This window comes from Arvicanthis niloticus, chromosome 6 (genome assembly GCF_011762505.2).
Source record: "Arvicanthis niloticus isolate mArvNil1 chromosome 6, mArvNil1.pat.X, whole genome shotgun sequence".
Taxonomy (NCBI): Eukaryota; Metazoa; Chordata; class Mammalia; order Rodentia; family Muridae; genus Arvicanthis; species Arvicanthis niloticus.
The window spans coordinates 46,745,721-46,770,408 of NC_047663.1; the positions used below are offsets into that span (position 1 = coordinate 46,745,721).

Sequence of the window (24,688 nt, forward strand, 5' to 3'; positions counted from 1 at the left end):
TGCTCCAACATTCAAAGGGGAAACAGGTTCAGTACTTCAAGCAAATGAAGCCCAGTATTTCCTGTATAAGCTCTGCATTTCCAAAGCCAAACAAAAGCCAAAGGGAGGAGGTGAGAAGGATGAGGGGAGAAGAGCTACAGAAGGATTAACAACCTGACAGCCCAGGATGGGTGGACCAGAGCTAAGGACCTATGGATGTGGGCTGAGGTGACCCAGAAAGACTCAAGCTCCAGGGACAGATGATGGTCTGCTTCCCTGTCCCTGACAGAAGACTACTCAGGGGCCCTTCACACATCAGAAGCAGTGGTGTAGATACTTAGAAAGTTTTCCTAGCTATTTCCCCCTCAAATTGCAAATTGCCTTGCCCGTATTACAGATTAATAGCCTAAAAATTTGAGACTGTACATGCTAACTCTTCAGGGATCACTGCTGGGAAACAGCTGCCCCTGGCCAGCAGGTCTGTTAGCTTTTGTTAGACTCCAGCTGCCCAACTCAGGGTTCAACCCTGCTCATGAGACTTCCAGTCTGGAACACATTTTGGAAACCTAGGAAGGCTCACAGGAAGTATGTGAGCTGTCTGATGCTGGGAGCACTGTCCACACAGTTACAAAGTTAGAGCTAGGGAGGAACCAGAGAAAGCAGGAGTCCAGGGGTGCCTCTTGGGGTGAGGTACAAGGAAACAATTTAGAAGGAAAGTAGGCTAAGAGTCAAGACTAGACAGCCCACACAGAGAGCTCAGTAACTACTGACCAGAAATCTCTGCTGCAGCCTTCCCTCTGTGGGTCACCCATGAGTCTAGGAGATATACATGCCTGGCAGCCAACCCAAACTCCCCTCCTTATTCCCCAGCAGCAGCCAAGGTGTCCATACTCTACCTTCTAGTGTTTGCTTTTACCAGAGAAGAGCCCTGGGCATAAACGATGAAATATTAGGTACCTATGCTTGTTCCAAAACACAAATTACACAGTTACATAGCCCCCAGAGCCTAAAGCGGCTTTCACTACATACACCTATGGGAAGAGAAAGATCAGAGACTGAGTGGTGGGTGGATCAGAGAGAAAATCAATGACATGAAGAAAGATCCAGAGAGACAGTGGGGAAGAAGAGAGAAAGAAGAAGAGGGGGTTGAGAAAGAGAACTAATAGAGATGATGCCTACCTGCAAATACTAGTGTGCTAATATGAAATGAAAGAATAAGAGATCGAGGGTCAAGTCTTCTTTGTAGCAGGCTGTGGAGTCAGTGATTTAGGCTTTGTGGGCTGTACAGTCTCTATGGCAAATGCTCAGCTCTGTTGGCTCTGCTGCCATTATACACAAAAGCACCCACAGACCAAAAAGAAACAAGCCTGGCTGTGCTCTCATACAACGTTACTGAAATCTGACTTGTATGTAATTTTCCTAAGTTTGAATTAGTATTCTTGTGATTTTTTTTTCAAACCATTTAAAATGTATATCATTCTTGGGTGGGGGGGCAGTTTGTCTCCCTAGTAAAGGGAGACAAATAAGGCAGATAGAAACAAGCTGGGACAAGCAGAGACAGACAGGAAGACACAGACAAATCTTCATACGAAGAACTCTCATCCAACAGAAACATTTATACACACAAAAACAATCAAATTGACAAATACATCATATCAATGTGTAAATTTGGGCAAAGGCATGGGCTTTCAAGAACATATTTAGGTACTGGAAAGATGATGCCTTAAAAAAAAAAAAAAAGATGATGGCTTAGTGGCTAAGCACTTACTGTTTGTGCAGAAGACATGGGTTCAATTTTCAATGCCCCACATGGCAGTTCACAACTGTCCACAATTACAACTCTAGAAGATCCAATCCCCTCTTTAACCTCTATGGGTACCAAACATACATATGGTGCATAGATATACATGTGATCAAAAACATTGACACACAAAAAATTAACAAATGAATGAATAAATAAATCTAAAAAGAAAAAAATAGGTACTGCCATAGATCCAGACACCAGAATAGACCACTATGGGGATAGATGTATGAACCCAACACAAACCTAAGGACACAAAAACCACAGATACAAATGGACATAGGCTCAGACAAAAATATATCATACAGATATAACACATACAGCCACAGACTGATACACACAGACACATAGGCCGTCACTGACAGGCATATTGAATTGCCCTTTGACAGACCACACAGAAATAAAAACATACAAAACTTTATACTTGGTGCAGATAGACACTAAGACACACAGATCCACAGACACACAAGAACAAATAGTACTCTGACTGGCAGAGCTAGTAGACAAAGAAAGAACACACCTGGCTATACAAAACACTGGATGTAATTTATGACAACGAATCATAAACATTAAAATTGTTACAATGGCAAATTCCATTATATGTTTTACTATTATTCTGAAACAACAATAAAATCTACAAAATCGCTGCCCTAAAAATACATAGATCTATATAGACCACCTATACAAAACCACATATGCTCAGACCAGTACACCTCATCTCAACAGATGCCCTGAGACACACTACACAGAGGGCAAGGTGAGAAGACAGGGAATAAGTGAACAGAAAAGGAAGAGAGATGAGTACAGAAGGTAACAAACAGAAGTAAGATCAGCTAACAAAGTAAAACTGAAGTGTAGACAGAGAGGTGAAGTCTCACACATACATCCGCAGTATGAACATCAACAAAATGAACAGAATGAAGTGAGGGTGAAAGTAACAACAAGGACAAACAACAAGACACAGTTGTAGAGCAAGAGAAAAGGGGAGAGGCCAAGGTACAGGAAAGGACTAGACAACAGGCTAAAATAACATACAACACAAGGGACAAGACAGGTGATAAGGGAATGGCAAAATCAAGCTTCAGATGGGGATGAAAGAAGGAAGATATAATGATGTAAAGGAAGCAGACAGTAACTTGGGACTAGGCATGGAGGGGTGTGTGGTGGTGGGAGGTGGGTAGGAACACTATGAACCACTGTCACAGTGTGGAAGAACAGGCAAGCCAACTTACTGCAAGGGCAGATCCAAAGATGTGGGTGGAGGATTCCAGGTGTCTGGGTAGCCAAGCATCCAATCTGACCAGACTTTCACACTGGGGAGCAGCTCCTTCAGGTCCGGGACAAAGGAAGATACCTTGATGTCATCTTGGTCTTCTTGGTCCTCAGGAGAGGACAGCTGAGCTGCAGAGGTAACACATGAGAACTGGGCCTGTGTGTGCTGAGTGAAGCCTAGCATTCTGGGTGAGCAGCAAACCCTTAGCATAGGGAGAGTACAGTAAGCTCAGAGGAGAGCAGGACTCAAAAGTGAGGATGTACACCAGCACCTCTGGGACAAAGAAAGAGCCAGTAAGCTGGGTGTCTCCTGGAGACACATGCTTCTGCTTCACCTGGGGTCCAGTATAAGTCTCCACTCTGGCCTCCAGAGCACTGTTTTTCCAGAATCCCTTTAGCAGAGCACCAAGATGGCATCAGAGTTTCTGCCACAACTGCAAAACTTGAACTTAATCAGAAGGAAACATCAGAAAAACCCAAACTGTGGAACATTTTACAAAATAAATGGCTTGTATTTTAACAATGTCAAGGTTATGAAGGACAAATGGATATAGGTTGAAGGAGACTAAAGAGATACAGCTTTAAATGCAGTGTGTGATCCTGGATTAGAACCTAAGGCAGAAACCCCCTCACCCACCCCCCACCCCTCAGTCTGCATCCCAAAGAATATTGTCAGAGTTGGGCATGGTAGCACATACCTGTCATTCTAGTATTCAGGAGGCTGAGCCAGGAGAATTTTGAGCCTGAAGTCAGACTGGGTTACAGAGTGACTTTAAATGCCTCTTTCTTAACAAAGAACATTATCGGGAAAATAAGTACAAACTGAATACATCCTATATACTCAATAATAGTACTATATCAACACTGATTTTCTATTTTTGTTTTTAAAATTGATTTTATTTTTAATTATGTGTACTTGTATGTATCTATAGGTGGGCATCTACACATGAGTGCAGGTGCCCTTAGAAGCCAGAAGGACATCTGGATGCCCTGGAGATGGAGTTATAGGCAGTTATGAGCAATGTGAGTGCTGGGAACAAAACTTAAGTTCTCTGCGAGAATAATAATAATAATAATAATAATAATAATAATAATAATAATTGCTCTTAGCCACTGCGCCATTGCTCTAGCCCAGATTCCCTGCTTTTGGCAACTGTCCTTATTTGTTTATTTATAACCTAGCATATAGGATATAACCTAGGGCTTGTAAATGCTAGGCAAGTACTCCACCACTGAATACATCCTTAGCCCCCAGATTCTGGTAACTGTTAAGATATTGTCCTTAGTGTGAAGAAATACAAAGTCAAGTATTTAGAGCCAAAGGGCCATCATGCTTGCAGCTTAAGATCAAATGGTTCAGAACAAAAACAATAAGCGTACATGTACGTGCATGTTTAAAGACATGGTAAAATATTAACTACCTGGGAGTCTAGAAAAAGCATATATAAAAGTGTTTTGAATTATCCACTTAAATTGTATTATTACTCTGTATAATAATTACTCTGTGATCTACCAAGCCATATTGCTGGCCCTATTTTTGGTTTTTTTTTTTTTTTTTTTGAGGGTATCATGTAAGTCCAGTCTGATCTCAAACTCCCTCTATATATAGTCAAGAGTGATCAGGAATTCTTAAGAATTCCTGAGTCACTGGGTTTATGGTCATAAGCCACTAAACTCAATTATTTTGTAAATGTGAAATTGTTTCAAAATAAATTGTTCCTACCATTGAATAAAAGGCAACTCTAGAAGCAGGAGGCATTTACAACAATGGTGTAATGGGACAACAGAAAGAAGAGTCTTGCTGCTTGCCAATACTGATACAGAAAGCAAGAGGAAGGTATGACCTTACTCCCACCTTTCCTGGCTGCAATGATCTAAGGTAGAATTCTAGGGTAAAATATAAAGGATTTGGCATAATACCTCAAGGCAAGGGCTAGTAGCACCTGCTTAGTTCAGTGAGCTCAAGATAGCTAGCCCACGGTGGGTATAGCAGCTACCACATACCAAAAAGACAGAAATATAAAAGCATTAAAACATAAAATTATGAAAACATAAAGAAACTTGTTCAGTCTCTTGCACTGGGGAGATAGGAAAATGAAAGGGAAGACCCATTATGTAGTCTTCAGATCTTTTTATTTGTTTGTATATGTAATGTGTGTAGGTGTTTTTCCTGCATATATGTCTGTGTACCACTTGCATTCCTGGTCTTCAGAGGGCAGAAGACAGCATCAGATCTCCTGCAATTTGAGTTACTGATGGTTTTTAGTTAATATGTGGGTGTTGGGAATCAAATCTGGGTCCTCTGAAAGAGCAGCCAGTGTTCTTAACCACTGAGCCATTTCTCCAGTCCCTCTCCAGGTCTTTTTAAAGAAAAAAGAATACATAAAAAGCCAGCTGTGGTGGCGCATGCCTTTAATTCCAGCACCAGGGAAGCAGAGGCAGAAAGATCTGTGAGTTTGAGGCCAGCCTGGTCTATAGAGAGAGTTCCAGGTCAACAAGGATTACACATTAAGAGAGACCCTGCTTATAAATGAATGAATGAAAACAAAGCCAATAAACAAACAAAGATCTCACATAATAGCCCACAGGCACGATGAAATTCCTAACTTCTAAAGTAAAAAAGGGAAGATGAGAGCCATAAAGAAGAAAGAGAACCTGAGAGGCCCAGACTACAGGCATAAATGGGTTGGCTAATGTAACAAAAGAGAAAAGGACATGCTGGAAGGAAGAAGACCAGAGAGCTGGGAGAAGACTGGACCCCAGCACTCTACAGTTCATTTGGACAGGGCTAGGCAACCAGAAAACCCAGTGGCCAGGGGCTCTCCTGCTTACCTTTGGCAGAGTCCTTAAGTAAGCATGTGCAGCGCTGAACCAGTAGAGAAAACATTGCCAAGCCCAAGGATGCAGCTTGTTCCTGGATCACAGAACGACACTCCTCTGAGAAGCAGTCTGCAAAGAAGCAAAGGAAACTCCATCACACCCTAGGGACCAAGTGCCACTCTGCTGCCCTATGGAGGGGATCCTTGACCACAGTGCTCAGCTTTCTTTTCTTTCTCTAAAACGACAGGTTGTGGTAGTAAGCTCTCTTGAAGTAGATTTATATGACTTTGTATTATATATGGAGCACTTACCAGCATGCCCTGCACACAGAAGAGTGCCTAATAAACATCACAAGATCCCCTATGTAAGTAAATATTTTAAAATTTTAATTTATTATTTTTAATTAAAAATGCACCACTCATTACATAAACTTAAAAATTAACACAATTCAATTTTAGGCTCTTTGTATGTATGTATGTATGTATGTATGTATGTATGAATGTATGTATGTATGTGTATATATATACATATATGTGTGTGTACATATACATATATACACACATATACATATATACATACACACACATATAATTTAGTTTTATATACAATGGTGTGATGGTGTCAGATATGTCAGAACTGGACAGTTATAGACAGCTGTGAACTGCCATGTGGTTGCTGGGAATTGAACTCATGTCCTCGGGAAGAGCAGCCAGTGCTCTTAACCACTGAGCTACCTCTCCAACCCCTGGGTTCTTCTTGAGTACACAATGTGAGAAATTTCTAACAGAGTGTATGTAAGAAGGAAATACCACAAAGACACTTTCTTTTCTAGAATGTTCAAGGTTAGATCATTGAAAAAGGTGAAATCTTACATAACTAATTCAATTGTATCCTGTTTTAAATTTTATTTTTAAAAATATTTTAATTCATTGATAATTTAAACATGTATACAATGTAGTTTGAGTATATTCACTCTTTAACCTCTTCTAACCCTTACCAGCACCTCTGAACCCCTTACAGTTCCCAAAATGTCCCCCTCTTATTTTCATATCTTTTATTTTTTTTAGTTTTTCTTTGCTTTAAAGATTTCTTAATTTTTATTTTCTGTATGTGCCACTTGCATATAAATATGTAGACGATGTGCATGACTAAGGTTTCAGGATGCCAGACAGGGAGTCAGGCCCTCTGGGAGTCACAGACACTGTGAGCCTCCATGTAGGTGCTGGGACCCAAACCCAGACTTCAGCCCCTTTCATTTCTTTAAAAAACATTATTTCTTCTTTGGTAACTTCATATATGAATATATTTAGAACATATGTACCTCCTCACTCTACCCTCTTTTTTTTTCCCAGTGACCCACCAAGATGAATAAAAGTTGCTAGTATGAGCATGGGTGTGGGTTATTATTTAGTGGAGCATGAGTAGTTCACCCTAAGCTATACCACTGATGAGAAATGATTCCTCCCCACCTGTATAAATTCTTCATCACATCACTTTCCTAGACCCCATTACCTCAAAGTGCACAAAATAAACAGGAGCTATAGAGTCTCTGCTTTAGTTAGCTATTGATAATGTAAAGCTATAGTACCAAAACCTTACTTCATTAGCAGGAACACAATCAACAACAGATTTACAACTTATCTTCTTAGATCACCAACTTTGGTTTCAGGCCTAGGCCCTCTATATTCCTCATCCTAAGACAGCATACATGAGACACAAAACCACATTAACTTATTTTTGCCAAATGAATTATTTTGTAGAAACAATGCTTATTACATAATATATCAAATCACTGTTAGCCTCCCCGCCCCCTCTACCCAGGGTTAAAAAAGTAAATCTGACTTCTAATGCCAGCACCCTGGTTTTTCACTCTTATATCCTGGCTTTAACTTCCTCCTAGTTTTAGGTCACTGAGAGGAACCACTCTGTTGATGGGCAGAGTAAGTCTTTGGTGAGACCTTCATAATACTCCCACATCCCTGCCTTTACCTACATGCTATCAGTGATCTCGTCAACTGCCGTTTCATCCAGTTTTGAAGGCAATAACAACATGCCAGAAGTGGTAGTCTAGTTTCAGCCTCAGAGGGGGAGACACCCAACACACACAGGAAGATGGACACAGGGGTCAAACTCACCAGCTTTGGCAAGTAGCTAATCTGATAATCCCCTCAGTAATAAGGGGAAACTCAATCTCCAAGTGGTAAAAATTATCCACACATTTGATCTCTGCTCTGCCTGCATTTTGACCTGTCAGCTTACTAGTTTGCCAAGGACCTAAACAAGTTACTCCAGGAGATACTGAACAACCACAGCTATTCCTAAGTCTTCACTACAGGAGCAAGAATGACTGGAGAACACAATGCCTAGCCCAAAGCACCTTCAAAGTTCTAGATTTCTGAGAAACCAGCTGCTGCTCAGAAGGGCTCAATATATGAATAGCATAAGGGGAGCAATCCTTCAATTGTGGTTTTTCCATCATCCTTCCAGATGCCCAATGGTCCCAAATGTCCCCCTTTACAACACAACTGTAGCAGGCAGTAAGGAAGTGATAACAATCCATGAGATTAGAATAAATTATCACTCCCAGTCTTATGCTAAGATAAACCTCCGTTTAAAGAGATAGGAAACAAGAGGGTAGGTGAGAGGGCTCAGTGAGTAGGGGCACTTGCCACTAAGCCGTACAACTTGAGTTCTTGGAATCCACATAGTGGAAATAGGGAATTGAGTGTGAAAAGTTGTTCTCTGACTCCAACACCTGCAATACAGTATATGCACCCATGGGCTTGTGCCTGCAAACACACACACACACACACACACACACACACACACACACGATATTTTTTTTTTTTTTAAAGAGACAAAACAAGCATGTAAGCATCAAGAAGAGGAAGGATATGAGCAGAGCAGGGAAGACCTGTAACTCATCCCAAGAAAAGCTGCAGTGTCTCCCTGCTCCCTAAGCCATAGGCAGCAGCACTGTTCATTCCATTCTACCTCAGTATGGGTTTCTGCAGGCCACTACCAGCAGTGTGCCTTTACTAAGCAACAAAACTCAGAGTGAAGGAATAAGGCCAGGATAGAGGAAGATGGGAGGATGAGTAGAAGCCACATTCTGGTAGCTGAAACACTTTATCAAATTAACATCCACTGATCAACTGGACATCTTAGGCAGAAATCACCTGCAAATGCTACAGAGATGGATGAAGAAGTCTTTGTTCCACAAAACCAGGTATATAGTTTATTCTCCATAGAAACAGAACTGCCAGCGGGAGATGACTTTCTCCAAGCTCATCTTAAGTTTTATGATAAACAGTTACATTATTTTTCAGAGTTCAGGGTGGGAGCTAGGGTACAACAAGACAAATGAACTGCTTAAAAAGCAACAATATCTGTGGCTTCTCAAGAGTCTGGCTTGGATACTGCTACCAGGTATGGAACCTCGATAAAAACAGGTACCTCTGATGTAGAACTTCACAACAGCCTGAAGGCAGTTTTGCAGCTGCCTTGCATGGCTATTTTAACCTCTCTATCACCATGCTCTCTTAGGCAAAGGCTCCAGAGCACACTGCCTGGTTGTGTGGGTGGTCTAGCTGAAGAAAAAGCACAAATGAGGGGCATTTTCCCCTGACTAAGCAGGTGGACATATCCCAAGCTATCCAAGAATCCCTAGACTGACCTTGCTGTCTGGCAACCCTTAACAAAAGGTCTGTGTCCATGGCTTGGTCATATGACAAGCACATACTGAGCATCTTTGATATGCTAAATTTAGTAGAGAACATAGTTACAAATAAATTGTGGTTTTTGTAACTAAAGAATCTTTTAGTAGGTTGAATAAAATTACCATTTACTCAAGTAACTATGATAACCATGGACCCCATAAATTTCAAGTGAAAAAAATGTACTGAGTGTGTAGTATACTGAGGATGTTCTTGGTCTCATACAGGCTTCTATGAACTAGAAATGTTAAGATACCACTCCCTGAGATTATTCACTTATGAAAGTGGGTAGGAAAATAACATCTAGAGAGTCCAGAGCCCACCTACTTTAGGACTAGATTTAGGAACCTGGGTCTAGTCTAATGAATATGTATGTATGTATGTATGTATGTATATATGCATGCATGCATGTATGTATGTATGTATGCATATCTGAAATTGTGCTGGCTCAGGCCAGCAAGTGATGTGGGTGGGGAGGAAAAGGCATTGTTTGCCTTGATATTTGCATGGTTCCCCTGGCTTTGTGTCAGGTAACAGAGGCTGACATGAGCTGAGGAACTCATTAACATTGTGAAATAGCCTTTCCCCTTCTTTCCAAAAGCAGGCTTTCTTAAGGATTTAGGGGGATGGTTTTGGCTAGGGATGTCAGCCGGAAATATTTCTTACCAAGAAAGTCCGCTGAGGTCTAAAATTGGTTTTGCTCCCTCCTACAAGTGGGCAAGTGACCATACTTCCCAGTGTTCCTGTGGCCAAATACCTGCTCAGGCACAAATGTTCTTCTTGCTCCTATGTAACAGGGAGACTTTCTCATTTTTTTGAGAACATATTCATGGAAAACATAAACCAACTGTCGTCAAAGTTGTATGAAATCAGGAAATGGGGCGGCCGGGAGAAGGCTGCCATGTGGCCGGATGTTATGTATTTCTAATTAGTGCTATACATCTTTCAACAGCAAGTGTCCTTCTGCTGGAAACACAACACACTGCCCTTGTTATTGTAACTGTCAGAGAAGTGCTTAAACAGATAATCTCCAGGAAAAGTGATAAACACGTCCCCTCTCCCACCAGTGTGTGTGTGTGTGTGTGTGTGTGTGTGCAATGGTGCTGCCAAAGCAAAGCTGTGCCTGATGGCTCCAGGATGGCAAAGCATCCTCCTGCAGGAAATGGGAGTGAGGCAGGAGAGGTCGGGAGGGAATAGGAGGAAGCAGAATATAGGCAGGCCCACCTGCTTGGACCTGTAAGCCCAGCCAAGAGACAGTGACTCAGAATCACTGGTTTTGATAAACTCCTGGGAGAAAGTACCAAGTCTTTGTAAGGGAGAGATTTGGAGAAAACCCTAGTAGTTAGATGGGGTTTGGCTGGTCATAGAAAAAGCCTGCCAACAGTGAAACCAGCAGAATTCTCTTAGTACACACAGCCAGTTCTTGGCAAGAGGATGAGAACAGTAATGAAAGACTGGCTCAGGGTGAGTGATATGTAAGTCTGCTACCCTGAAAGCAGTGGGAAGGATTCAGAGGATACTGGATTCACCACCCATTCTATCACAGACAAGCAACTATCTCATTGGCTGCATTACTAATAACTAAAGAAAAAATGCAGCCGACCACCTCTTCACTGATTCCCCCCATCTACTCTCAGAGAAAATGAATGGCTAGCCACCTCCAAACTAGCACCACCTGGAGGCAATTTGTTGGCTCTTTTGTATCTTTCAGATATCAGGCTGTTTCTCTCATGAGTCAGTCACCAGTTAGATGAAGAGCTGGCATAGTTCCTGTGCAGCCCACCCAAACCTCCCTGTCTACAGGAAGTGGGCAGTGAGAGTGTCTCTCTGCTGTTGCTTGAGCTGCAGAGTTCCCGTGACAGTGGCTGGCTGGAGGTAGAAGGAGGTAGTAAGATCTCAGATCAAAAGCAGAGATGCTCTTACCCTTGGGCATTTTTTATTCTCTAAGTATGGAATGAATGAGTCAGAAGAATGGAACACTGACAGACCCAAGCAACATACTATGCACAATGGTGGAGGAGTTCGATTAACAGAGTCTAAGGCAAGCTGTGACACATCCCGCAAACAGGGTACAGTCAAGAGGTCAGACAGAAGGACAGGGAAAATGTCCTCCTGATGAGCTTTCATCAAAACACCTGATGCTTCAGTTGGGTCTTCCAAAACTATAAAACTGTCTCAGGCAGTGCTGTCTTCATTTTCTTTTTTGTAAAAGTTCTTTTCAAAGTAGTAGCTGTAGGGGAAAGAGCATTTAAACTTCCTATCAAAATGACCTCTCCCATTATTTGAAAAAATACTTATCTAGGTGTGCAATTGGAGGAAACAAATTTAAACAGGATTCTGCCCATGGGAAAGTGATAATCTAATGAGGAAAACAACTCAGAGGGGAGCAGGGAAATAGACGCCTTTTGTCTCTGAAAAGAAATGAAAATAGTTTCATCTACCATCTATCAAAAATTTGATGGAAGAGACCATTCCTATGTTGAACTGTAAGATATGAACACTGAAAGAAATGGCTGACACAGGAGGGACTGTGCACATTAAGCCAGGGATGCAGGTTAGAGTGCACAAAACACTCAATGAAGTCTGCCTACAGCATAACAAGAGCCAAAAAAATACAGGGCCTGCAATGCTGAAAGAGACTTGACCTCAACAGACAGAAAGAGAGCACTCACTTAAGATTCATGAATGAAGCTACATTGGCTATTTTGTGAAGATTGATCTAGTTAAGGGTGAAAGTATAATGGCTCAGTAGAGGACTAGTTGCCAACCGTAAGTGAGGTCCTGGGTTCAATCCCAGACACAGTCATACCCACATCACTAACCTAGGAACAATACAATAGATTAGGGAAGCCAGAAAAGGGTAATGGGGGAGGGGGCAGTTAGAAAAAGCTAACAGAGCACCAATGCCTTTGAATTAAAAGAAAGCGTATCATTCTGTGGGCAGAGCATAGTAGAACATGATTATAATGCCAGCACTTGGGAGGCTGAGGCAATGGGATCAGGAATTTCAGGTACATGTCTGCTACATGAGCCAACCCAGGCTCAAAAGCTCCAAGAGACACTGTCTCTAAAAACACCAATAAAGAAAATTTATATAAAGAACATTTCATAACCCTTATAACACCAAATAAGTGACATATGCAAGTGTGAAAAGTCCTCTAGAAGGAGAGTGGAAGAAAGTGAAAACAAAATGATGTGGGGAGGGCAAGAAAGTGGTGACTACTGGGACAGGGGGCTGTCTTCTAGTTCTAGAATGTCTGGACTACTCAAGAAAGATAACCCCCATTAAAGGAGATGCAGAAAAGGGGCAGAGACCCAGGATTGCAGAACACCTGGAGACAGGGAAGTAGTGTGTCTCAAGAAGTCCCTAGCCACCACCTCCCTGCCAAACACACATATTTGGCTTTAGGCCAAATCCTGTCTTCCCAGAACAAAGACACTTCAGGGGGTCAGAAATACTTGGGGAAGAGTTGCTGGAGTAGGCCTGAACTGGCTATCCCTGTGGAAGCTATTAGATATTCAGCACTTCATTTGTTTCCAATTCTTGGAGGAGTACAGCTCTAGGCTGTGGGGTGAGAGGTTCCTCTCTGACGTAATCAGGAAGCAGCTGCAAAATTAAGGAATCCCTCATGACATCATAAAAAGGGTCGGTGGTTTACTGGGGAAAGTATAAAAATTAATTACATATCCCCATATGACTCCTTTCTCCTAAGTCTCTATATAGCCCCCTTTACCCTCACACATTCTCTATCAACAACACCCAGAAGCTGCTCAATGCACATAATACAAAAGGGCAAAAAAACCTGGAAGAGAATGTTCTCTGATGCACTGTTTCCTATGGATTTGGAACATTAACAGGCAATACCTTACCCTAGTATTTTATGTATGTGGCATGTTTCACCAATGAGATTATAAGTTCCTTCAGGACAAAGCTACATTAAATTATTACACCCTTGACAATCAGAACCATGAGGAAGCTCAAGAATTGTACTGTTCATCTCAAGTAGATACATGCCTGTCTCACCTGTGGGCTTAACTATGCACAGTATGATTCTACCACAGCTACGTGTGACATCTATGACATATAAGGTCTGTTGTCACAACGTCTAAGACATGGTGAGATCTAAGATGCACAGAATGTAAATATATTATCTCAAAACATTACTGAGCATTTGTATGGGAGGTATCACTCCTGTTTTGACATCTAAAGAAATGGGTCCAAATGACATGTCTATAGCTAGTGACATCAGAGCTGGGACTTCAAACCGAGTTTTTGTTGCCCATACTGCTCCCATATCTGCGTTTCTTTTCTTCTTTTTTTCTTTTGGTTTTTCAAGTCAGGGTTTCTCTGGGTAGTCCTGGCTGTCCTCGAATTCAGAGATCTGCCTGCCTCTGCCTCTAGAATGCTGAAGATTAAAGTGTCACCACCATCTAGGTCTATATCTGGTTTTTAAAGGTCTGTGAGTCAAATACCCCACTTCAGCTGTGTTTCTCTCCTTACCTTGTACACAAAAACCTCAGACCACTCCAACTGCAATTCTATATAAAAGCCCTAAGATGTGGAAATTTAAAGACAATGCCATTTAAAATAAAATAAAATGTAACTCCAAAGAAATGTGTGCAGTCTTTAGGCCAAAAGCCACAAAGTGCTGATGAGAAGCAGTCAGAGATGATCTCCATAACACAGGAGAGATTTACGTCAATTTGCGGAAAAACAAAAACAAACAAACAAACAAACAAACAAAACCCTCATGCTTTTAATTCCAGCACTCAAGAGGGAGAGGCAAGCAGATCTGTGTGAGTTCAAAGCCAGTCTAGACCAGCAAGTTCCAAGCCAGACAGAGATATATACTGAGATCCTTTCACCCTCTTTGCCACCCCCCCAAACCAACCAACCAAACAAAAAACCTTGTGAAACATTTCTGTAAACAAAGATAAGCAGAGAAGCTTATTCTAATCATTGTATGTAAAGAAAAATGGTCCAAAAGGGCAAAAAAGTTTCAGAGCAAATCAAGAGGGAAGAGGAGTGGCAGCTGGTGCCACCTCAAAGGAAATATAATTGTTGTTTTTTTTTTTTCTATTCCTGTCCTGCTCTTCCTCCTCCATCTTTTTAAAAATATATTTCTTTTTTTCCTTTAGAATTTATTTTTTAAGATTTGTTTAGTTAATAAATATAGTTTTTTTGCATGCATGTCTGTCTGCGCACTGTGTTCTTGCCAGGTGCCTTGGAGGCTCGGAGAAGAGTCTCCTACTCTGGAAGAGCAGTAAGTGCTCAAGCATGGAGCCATTCTCCAGCTTGTCTTTTTCTTTCTCCTTCTCATCTTTTTCCTCCTCTTCCTTCTCCATTTTTTTTTTTTTTTAAAATAAGGTCTCACTATATAGTCTTGACTGGCCAGAAACTTATAACAGGTCCTACTGCTTCTCTGCCTCCTAAGTGCTGAGATTAAAGGTGTGGGCCACCATGACTGGTAGAAAGTCTTTCAAGAAATGGTGTTGAACCAATTAAATATTCATATATATTGCCCCACCCAAAGAGGCTTAACATAATTTTATATGTCACACAAATACCTCAAGACTTCCATAGACTAAGTGAAAAATCATAAAACCTTGCCTCTCCCACTTGAGTGCTGGGATTAAAGGCAGATTTCTAAGACTTTAATGTTAAAGCCCCAATCTAGAAGAGGAACAGCTAATAGACTTGGCATATAAAAGTAAAATCCTTGCCAGACATGGTGGCACAAGCCTTTAATCCTAGCACTTGGGAGGTGGAAGCATGTGGATCTCTGAGTTCTAGGACAACCTGGGCTACACAGAGAAACCTTGTCTCAAAAAATGATAACTAACTGACTAACTAACTAGGTTAAGAGAACTGCTTTTGCAGGGAACTCATGTTTGGTTTACATCAATGTGGCAGTTCACAACAGTCTATAACTCAGTTTCAGGGGATGTGACAACCTCTTCTGGCTTCTTTGGGCACCAGGCACATGTATACTACACAGACAAATAGACAAACATGCAGGCAAAACATTCATATACATAAAAATAAATGAGGAGGAAGAGGAAGAAGAAGAAGACGATTACTACTACTATGGTGCTGGAGGGGTGACTCATCGATTAAGAGCACTTTCTGAATTTCCAGAAAACCCTGGCTCAGTTTCCAGCATTCGCATGGCAGCTTACAACTGTCAGTGACTCCAATTCCAGGGGATCTGATGCCCTCTTCTCCACAAGATTCTCCATGTATGTGGGGTGCATAAGCTTACACAACCATACACATACATATAAAAATAAAAGATACATAAGAAATGAAGCCTGTTGCTCTACAAAAAGCCCTATGAAGAAAATAAAATGGCAAGTTATAGAGAAAAATTAGGAATTTACAAACTATATCATCTATCAAACACCTACCACTAGACTAGGAAATACCTGGACTATATAAAGAACTTACAAAACATAAAAAGAAAACAAATAGTGCATTATAAAATGAACAAATTACATGAGTAGGCACTGCCTACTAAATAAGCACATGAAAACATGTTCAATCTTGGACATTAGGGAAATGAAAACAAAATGAGATATTACATTTATTGAAATGGTTAAAATAATAAACAGAATAATACTACCGAACTGTTAAATGCTGAGAATATGTTATGGATAAGAATATAAAAGAAATTATGCTACTATTCTCAAAAATGGTTGGGCAGTTTCTTCTAAAATAGTCCTTATAATATAATACCTAGTGATTCAACTCCTGGGCTTTACCTAGAGAAATGAACACTTGTATACAAATGTTTATAACACGTTTTATTCATAACAGCCTAACTGGAAATAACCCAAATGTTCCTGTACAGGTGAAGAGTTCAAGAAACTGTGTAACATTCATGCCCCCAAATACGCTTAGCGATAAAAAGAAATAAGAAGGTGATATATGTAGTGTGATGGGCAGACCTTCAGGAAATCAAGCTGAGTGATAGATCCAACTTGAAAAGGTTACACACTAGAACTGAGTGTGAGGTGGCACATGCCTGTAATCCCAGCACCTAGGAAGTGAAGGCAGGAAGAGTAAAAGTTCAATGTTATCCTCAGACACATAGCAAGCTCAAGGCCAGCCTGTGCTACCAACGGCCTTGCCTTAAAAAAAAAAAAAAATTAAAATGGCTATACATTATGTAATTCAATTTATATACTATTAAAATAATGTAATTATTGGGATAAAAAACAGATTCATGGTTGTAAAGAGTTAATATTTAGGGGCAGAAGAAAGAGGAAAATTCTAAACAAAAACAATGAAGGAGATCTTATAATTATAGAACAGTTTTTCACATTAGTTTTGGAGTAGTTCATGAAACTATAATTGTGATAAACCACAGAAAACTACACATACATATACTCATGTGCCTGTATGCACATAAACACAAATGAGTGAAAACTTAAGTGCAAGCTAGGTAAAAGTTGCAGACTGTGCCTGGCAGTGGTGGCACACACCTTTAATCCCAGCACCTGGGAGGTAGAGGCAGGCAGATTTCTGAGTTTGAAGCCAGCCTGGTCTACAGAGTGAGTTCCAGGACAGCCAGGGCTACACAGAGAAACCCTGTCTCGATATGTACTTGTTACTTAGGTCACAATGGGACAAGTGGTGATTGGTACACAGGGTCTCTTTGTAGGTTTTCTTTTTGTTGTTCTTGTTCTGTTTATCTTATTGTATAGTGGGACACGGGTCTCACTATGCAGCTTGGCTGGCCTTAAACTCACCCAAATTCACCTGCCTCTGTCTTCTAAAAGCTGATATCAAAGGCGTACACAATCATACTTAGCTTTTGTATGTTTTCTCTTGTTTTTTAAATTTTATTTTATGTATATGGGTATGCTGCCTGAATGCCTATAAACCACCAACATGCATAACCCTTAGAGGCCAGAAGAGGGAGGAAGAGCCCCTGGGACTGGGAGTGGGTATGAGTTAGCACATGGATGCTGGGAATTAAATCATGGTCCTCTTTTAACAACAGCTAATGATCTTAACTGCTGAGCCATCTCTCCATCCCTTGATTTGTGTTTTAGATGTTTTAGATGAATGGTCTTGCTGTGTAGCCTTGAGTAGCTGCCAATTCACAGGTGCTGCTTGTCTCACTGTTTCTCAGAGCTGGGATTAAAGGTGTATATTAGACTACTACAACTATGCCCAGGTTTTTGTACATTTTAAAATAAGTCCTATGAATCTATAATTATTTCCAACTAAAAAGTTTAAAATAAGAAAACAACAAAAAGGGCAAACAACCACCTAAAAGATTTGTTATAGGATGTCAGAGACTTTTAGATATATAAAAAGGTAATTTACAGATTTGGAGGACACCTTCGCAATGAGCAGTGTCTGGCAACCCTGTCCAAATACTGCCTGGTTATTGTTTTTGTGGTGTGGGGCCTGAGATGATGGAGATGTCCAGGCATCCTATCCTCATATGGCCCAAGCAAGACAATGTCAGGTACAATGGAAAAGCATAAGGTAAAGGGAAGGTTCACTGAAGACAGACCCTGTACCTGATGGGCAGGGACTAAACAAGACAGCTCCTTCAGCAAGACTTTGACTCATCAGATCAGTACAATGCACATCAAGAACATGGGAGAAGGTAGTGAGAAAGGGAAGAAAGATGGTAAGAACAGCCAACTGGAAATGCTAAGTAAACTGTTCAAACATGCCTTGACTCTCAAAACACAAGCAAAAGGGCAAATCTCAAGCCAATGGTATGTGTATTTTCCAAGAAAAGGCAGTCAAAGAAAAAACTTGATTAAAACTGGAGTCTTAGCACTGTTTTCTTCATAAATAAAAACTGCTTGTACATTTTTATTGCATCTTTGTATCATTAATCAGACACATACTGAGATACATTTTTTAAAAATTGGTAGCTCAGCTGCAACTCTTTTAGAATAGCACTTGGCAATATATCTGTAACATTAAACTTAAAGACAAACAAAAAACTAAATGGATTTTCATCAAAAGATAAAATGCTTGCTTTCAAAGGACAAAAATGAAAAGACAAAGAAAAATGGTCTCACTAGAAGCTGGACTTTAATCCCAGCACTCAAGAGGCAGAGGCAAGCAGAACTCTGTGACTTTCAGCGCAGCATGGGCTACACAGTGCATTTGAGGCCAGCCATACTACATAACAATACACTGTCTCAAAAAATTTTATATATAATATTTGAGACTATATATATTTATAAATATACACATGTATATAAGCATACATATATACTTATGTATATAAGCACATATACATGTGTATACTTATACACATATACATACATATTTATATACAGATGTATAAATATATGTATATAAATATACATATACATACATACACACACAGAGAAAGAGAGAGAGAGAGAGTATGTACATATGTTTTCTAGTGTGTATATATGAAACCATGGTCAGTGTCAGATGTCTTTTCTCTATTACTCTATACCTAATTCTCTAAGACAGGGTCACTCACTGAACCTGGAGCTTGTGGTTATGCCAATACTTGCTAGGCAGTGAGCCCTCTGGGAGCGACAGGCCTGTCTCTGTTCTCCAGCGCTACAGTTATAGATACATGCACTACATTTGACTTTTACAAGGGTTTTAAGAGTTGAAACACGGATCCTCATTCACACCTGTCAAGCATTTTACCCACTGAGTTATTTCTCCAGACCCTAAAATTCTTTTAGCTTAAATAATAAATGAAAATTTGAGCAAAAAAAATATATGATTGCCAAATAAATAGATGAAAAATGCTCATTTTTTTAAACAAGGAAAATGTAAAACAAAGTATAAAATAGAACTGCACAATCATCAGGATGGCTAGAATATATAAAAGATGGACAACAAGTGCTGCCCAGGATGTCCAGGGACTAAAATTCTTAGAGGCTTTGGTTTTTCAAAACAGGGTTTCTTTGTGTAGCCCTGGCTGTCCTGAAACTCTGTAGACAAGGCTAGCCTAGAACTCAGAGACTCACCTGCTTCTGCCTCCCAAATGCTGAGATTAAAGGTCTGTGACACTACCATACAGTGAAATTCTCAGTTTTAACAGCAAACCAATAGCCAACATCAAATTAAATGGAGAGAAACAATGCAATTCCACTAAAATCAAGGTCAAGACAAGGCTGTTCACTCTTTCCGTATCTCCTGAATATAGTACATGAAATTCTACCTAGAGCAGTAAGACAACTGAAAGAGATCAAGGGGAGACAAATTGGAAAAGAAGTCAAAATGTTGTTATTCGCGGATATTATGGCAGTATACATAAGTGACCCCAAAAATTCTACCAGAGAACCCATACAGCTGATAAACACCTTCAGCAAAGTGGCTGAATACAAAAATAACTCAAAGAAATCAGTTGGCCTCTTTTATACAAAACATAAATAGGCTGAGAAAGAAATCAGGGAAACAACACCCTCCACACTAGCCAATAATTGGGGTGGGGTGGGGGGATGGGGGTAGAGGGGTGTTGTTCCTGACTCTGTTGTCTGCCTGTGGATCCTGTTTCTCTAACTAGGCTGCATCTCTGGCCTCAGTAGGACAGGATGTGCCTAGTCCTGTAATGACTTGATATGCCTGGGTTGGTTGGTACCCAGGGGATGCCTACCCCTTCTCAGAGGAGAAGGGGACATAGGGAGGGGAGGAGGGGATGTTTGAGTTGGAAGCTGGGAGGAGAGTAGGCTGCGATTGGGATGTAAAGTGAATAAATAAAAAAAAATTAGTGGAAAAAAGTAAAACAATACAACCAGTTTGGAAAACAGTTGTGGTTTCTAAAAGGATAAAAAAATACCAAATGACCATGCTATCACATTTATAGGCATTGACCCAGAGAAATGAAAGCCTATATGCATACCAGTCTTGTTCCTAACAATGAAAAAAGAAATGTCTATCAGCAAGTGAATCTATAAAAATAAAATGGTATGCCCATATAATAAAGACTAGTTAACAATAAAGAAAAAGTAACTAATCATTCCATAGCACAAGGAATGTTCAAATAATCATATAAAGAGTACACAGCATCAAATTCCATTTATTTAAAATTCTAAGGTGGTCTGGTGATGTAGGCCTATAATTCCAAGCTAATCTGGAGAATCAGGCAGAAAGATAACAAGTTTAAGGATAACATGAGCAACTAAATTACACATTAAATATATTCAGCCTAACACATACTAATCATATCTTAATAAAAGTATTAAAAAGATGGGCTGATGAGACGGCTCAGTTGAGAAGGACATTTTGCCACCATGCCTGAGGACCTGAATTTGATCCCCGAATCTACATGGTAGAAGTAGAGAACTCGGGGCTGGAGAGATGACTCAGTGGTTTAGAGCACTGACTGCTCTTCCAGAGGTCCTAAGTTCAATTCCCAGCAACTATATGGTGACTTAAAACCATCTGTAATGGGATCTGATGCCCTTTTCTAATGTGTCTGAAGAAAGCATATAGTGTACTCATATACATAAAATAAATAAATCTTTAAAAAAAAAAAAGAGAATTCACTCCCAAAGTTGCTCTCTGTCTTTTATTGTGCATCATGGTGGGCAGACATGCACCACATACCACCCCCCCCACACACACACATATACTCCACCTGATGTAAAAAGTAACTTTAAAAACATAAAAAATGTGAATTAAGCCAGGTGGAAGCTGCATAATGCCTTTAATCCCAGCACTTGTATTTAATATCAGGCAGGAGGATCTCTAAGTTCAAAGCCAGTCTGGTCTACAAAGTGAGCTCCAGGACAGCCAGAGCTATCTTGAACAACCAATAAATAAGTAAACAAACAAACAAAGTACATACATACATACATATATACATACATCATACATACAGCATTAGAACTGAAGAACAGTAATGGATCATGCCTTCCTTTAATATGAACACTTGGGAGGTAGAAGCAGGCAGATCTCTGAGTTTGAAGACAGCCAGGGCCACACAGGAAGGAAGGAAGGAAGGAAGGAAGGAAGGAAGGAAGGAAGGAAGGAAGGGAGGGAGGGAGGGAGGGAGGGAGGGAGGGAGGGAGGGAGGGAAGATGGGAGGGACAGAGGGAGGGAAGGAGGGAGGGATAGAGGGAGGGAAGGAGGGAGGGACAGAGGGAGAGAGGATGGTGTTGTGGTTGGAATAAGAATGTCCTCTCCCTGCCGCGTATGCTCATATATTTAAATTCTTAATCACCAAAGAATGGGACTATTTGAAAGGATTAGGAGCTGTGGCATGTTGGAAGAGGTATGTCAGTTGGGGTGGGCTTTGAGGTTTCAAGAGCATGTGCCAACTCCAGTCTGTCTGTCTGTCTCTCTCCTGCACCCCCGTGCCCCCACCCCGCCTTCAGCTACTGACTGCTCTCAGCTACTATGCCAGCACTCACCTGCATGCTGCCATGCTCCCTTACATGAGGATAATGGACTAAACCTCTGACACCGTAAGCAAGCTCTGTATACGTTGCTATTACAAGAACTGTCATGAATAAATGGTGTTTATTCATAGTAATAGAACACAAAGACGTAAGTGTAAAATGGTTGACGGTGAGGTCCTATATTTCACAGTTCAAATACCAAAGCTGGTGTATGTGATGACTTCATCCAATCCCACCACTGTGGCACATCTAGCTTTAATGTGAAAAGAGGGTCAGGAGAGTAACAGCTAAACAAAGCAATGACGCCAAGGAAGAAAGTGAGGAAGCAGCAATAGACCAAAGTGACTAGCAACCTAGAAAGGTACCAGTAAGCCTCTTGACCTAAGAGTCTAGAATGAACACTTCCCCTTTGACAGGCCTTCCAAATTTGTATTCTGGGGGGCAAATTTGTCAGTTCTATCTATATTTGGGTTTACCTTGGTACTATCAGGAGATAGGAGAACCTTTAAAAGGTGGAGCCTCATGGAAAGTTGCACTGGGGACATGCCCACCTTGGTCCCTTCTCTCCTTTTACACCTGAGCCATGAGGCTTTGCTCTGCCATTTACTTCCTATTATCATGTGCTACCTCATTACAGGCCCTAAAGTGACAATGGCAGCCAACCATGAATTGAAACCTGTGGAAATAAGAGGTAGAGTAAATGTCTGCTATTAAATTGACTTTCTGGATATCTGGTATAATAGAAAGCTAACACAGTCAATAGTAACTATAGAAACCTATAAACACTGCTGAGCTTTTTCAGTACTAGGGAGTAGGCTCCATACATGCTAAAAGAGCATCACCACTGAGTTAGATAGCCAGAGCCTCTTTTTACAAACATTTATTTATATATTTTTAATTTATGTACTTTGGTGTTATGGCTGCGTGTTTGTCGGTGTGAGGGTGTTGGATCCCCTAAAACTGGAGTTACAGACAATTGTGTGGTACCATGTGGGTGCTGAGAATCAAACCCAAGTTCTCTGCAAGAACAGCCAGTGCCTTTAACCTCTAAACAATCTCTCCAGCCCTCCATTTTTAAAAATAGATTTATTTATTTTATGTATTTGAGTATACTATAGCTGTCTTCAGGCACAAGAGAAGAGGGCATCTATTACAGATAGCTATGAGCCACCCCCAATTCCTCCATAAACTCTTGTTAATTGGACTGAGTGGGACAAATGGCCTGCAGGATACCCAGATTCTGTAAAGTATTTTTAAAAGCTTTTGGCCTAAGAAGGCAGTGCAGAATTTATCTCAATGCTCTAAGGCAGAATTCACCCGTCAGGCTGATAGGCAAAGAAAAGCTGAAAATGGTGTAGTACATAAAGCTACGTGAGCCAAGATGTGATGCAGCTGTTTGAGCAATTTGGAGAACCCTGTTCTAAAAGGCTTCTTATTAAACAGTATTCCTAGGAATCTAAATCAACTCCTGGAGTCCTTGAGAAGAATCCCTGCCTTTACTGACCAAACTCTAACCTCAGTCAAATACCTAAACCTGCCTCTACTACAATTTTAACTAAACCATAGGTTTAAAAGGGGAAGCAAGGTAAGCATTTATAACGTTAGCAGTATTGTGTGCTTTGAATGTAAATAATGAGTTCTTCTTATCAATGACATTGTAAAGACAATAAAACTGGTCCTGGTGCCGTTTGCCAGCAGTCCTAGCACCTAGGACCCAGAAACAACAACATTACAAGTTCAAGGTCATCCTTCACTACATAGCAAGCTGAAAGCCAGCTTTAGCCACCAGAGTCCCAGTCTCAAAGCAAAGCCTGAGCCACACTCAGGTTCCTTTACTGCTCCCCTTGACTGCACTCAACAGGAGGAGGACTGCTCTCCTGTTCCCAGTGCCCAGCACAGCAATGCCATAGCCTTCAGTGGCTTACGACTTTCCCCTTTTCTTCTGGGTGTGACTGAGAATTCCCACATCTACATCTGCCTCAATTTGCCTGCCCAAAAAGCAAATCAAGGCCAAAGCTCAAAGTGACATAGACTTCCCACGAGCCAGTGTGGCTATGTTTCCTATAGAGATCCGAAAACCTGTTGAGGTTCCAAAAGTCACCACCAATTTTCAAATGTGATCAGGATTTCTGAAAGTCACAGTTACCATACAGCTGAGTAAAATATTTTTCATAAATTTAACGCCAGCATGTCTGTGTTTGGAAACTTTGAAAATACATGTTGTATGGTTTACTGCACTGGAAAAGGTGCCAAACAGTTTCAAAGGAGGGGAAGTGTATAACTGTTTCCTTTCAAATGCATTTTCCAATGGGATCCATTCAGGGAAAAGGCTGGAACTAACTAAAACATTATTAAAAACTGTTATGGAAGACACAGAGAGATGGAAAAAGATAAACCCCCAAAAGTAAAATATATAACCAAGGAGAAGACAAGCAGTCGAGGAGAAAGAAAGGGGACCTGGGCAGAAAGACATGTCGGAGAAGGGAATGTGGTGAGATGGAGTTTCATCTGGCAGTTGCTGTTCGTGGTTTCATTTTGTTGAGGATCAATTGATCAGGACTGCATCGCTGCTGGCCCAGTGGCATAAGACAAACCACAGAGTTGGCTTCAAGCTCAGCACTTGCGAACTGCTGACCTTCAGTTTTCAAACCAAAAATATTCTTTGGGAAGCAGTAATACCAAGTTCAGTCTAAGCAGCCAGCAAAAGCAAGGATTCCTAACCTGAAGTAACACC

The 24,688-nt window shown here is 40.8% G+C and overlaps 1 protein-coding gene across 5 annotated transcripts in view; it reads right to left on the bottom strand.

Moving 5' to 3' along the window:
- Positions 1-24,688, bottom strand: part of Smg6 (SMG6 nonsense mediated mRNA decay factor) — a 222,766-nt gene that overhangs the window by 109,328 nt on the left and 88,750 nt on the right. For all 5 annotated transcript variants that reach the window (XM_076936313.1, XM_034504241.2, XM_076936309.1 and 2 more), the window contains 2 exons: positions 5,885-6,001; positions 3,013-3,181 (listed from right to left, as the gene is read on the bottom strand). In XM_076936313.1, the coding sequence (XP_076792428.1) occupies positions 3,013-3,181; positions 5,885-6,001 (286 nt within the window). The remainder of the gene's footprint in view (positions 1-3,012; positions 3,182-5,884; positions 6,002-24,688) is intronic.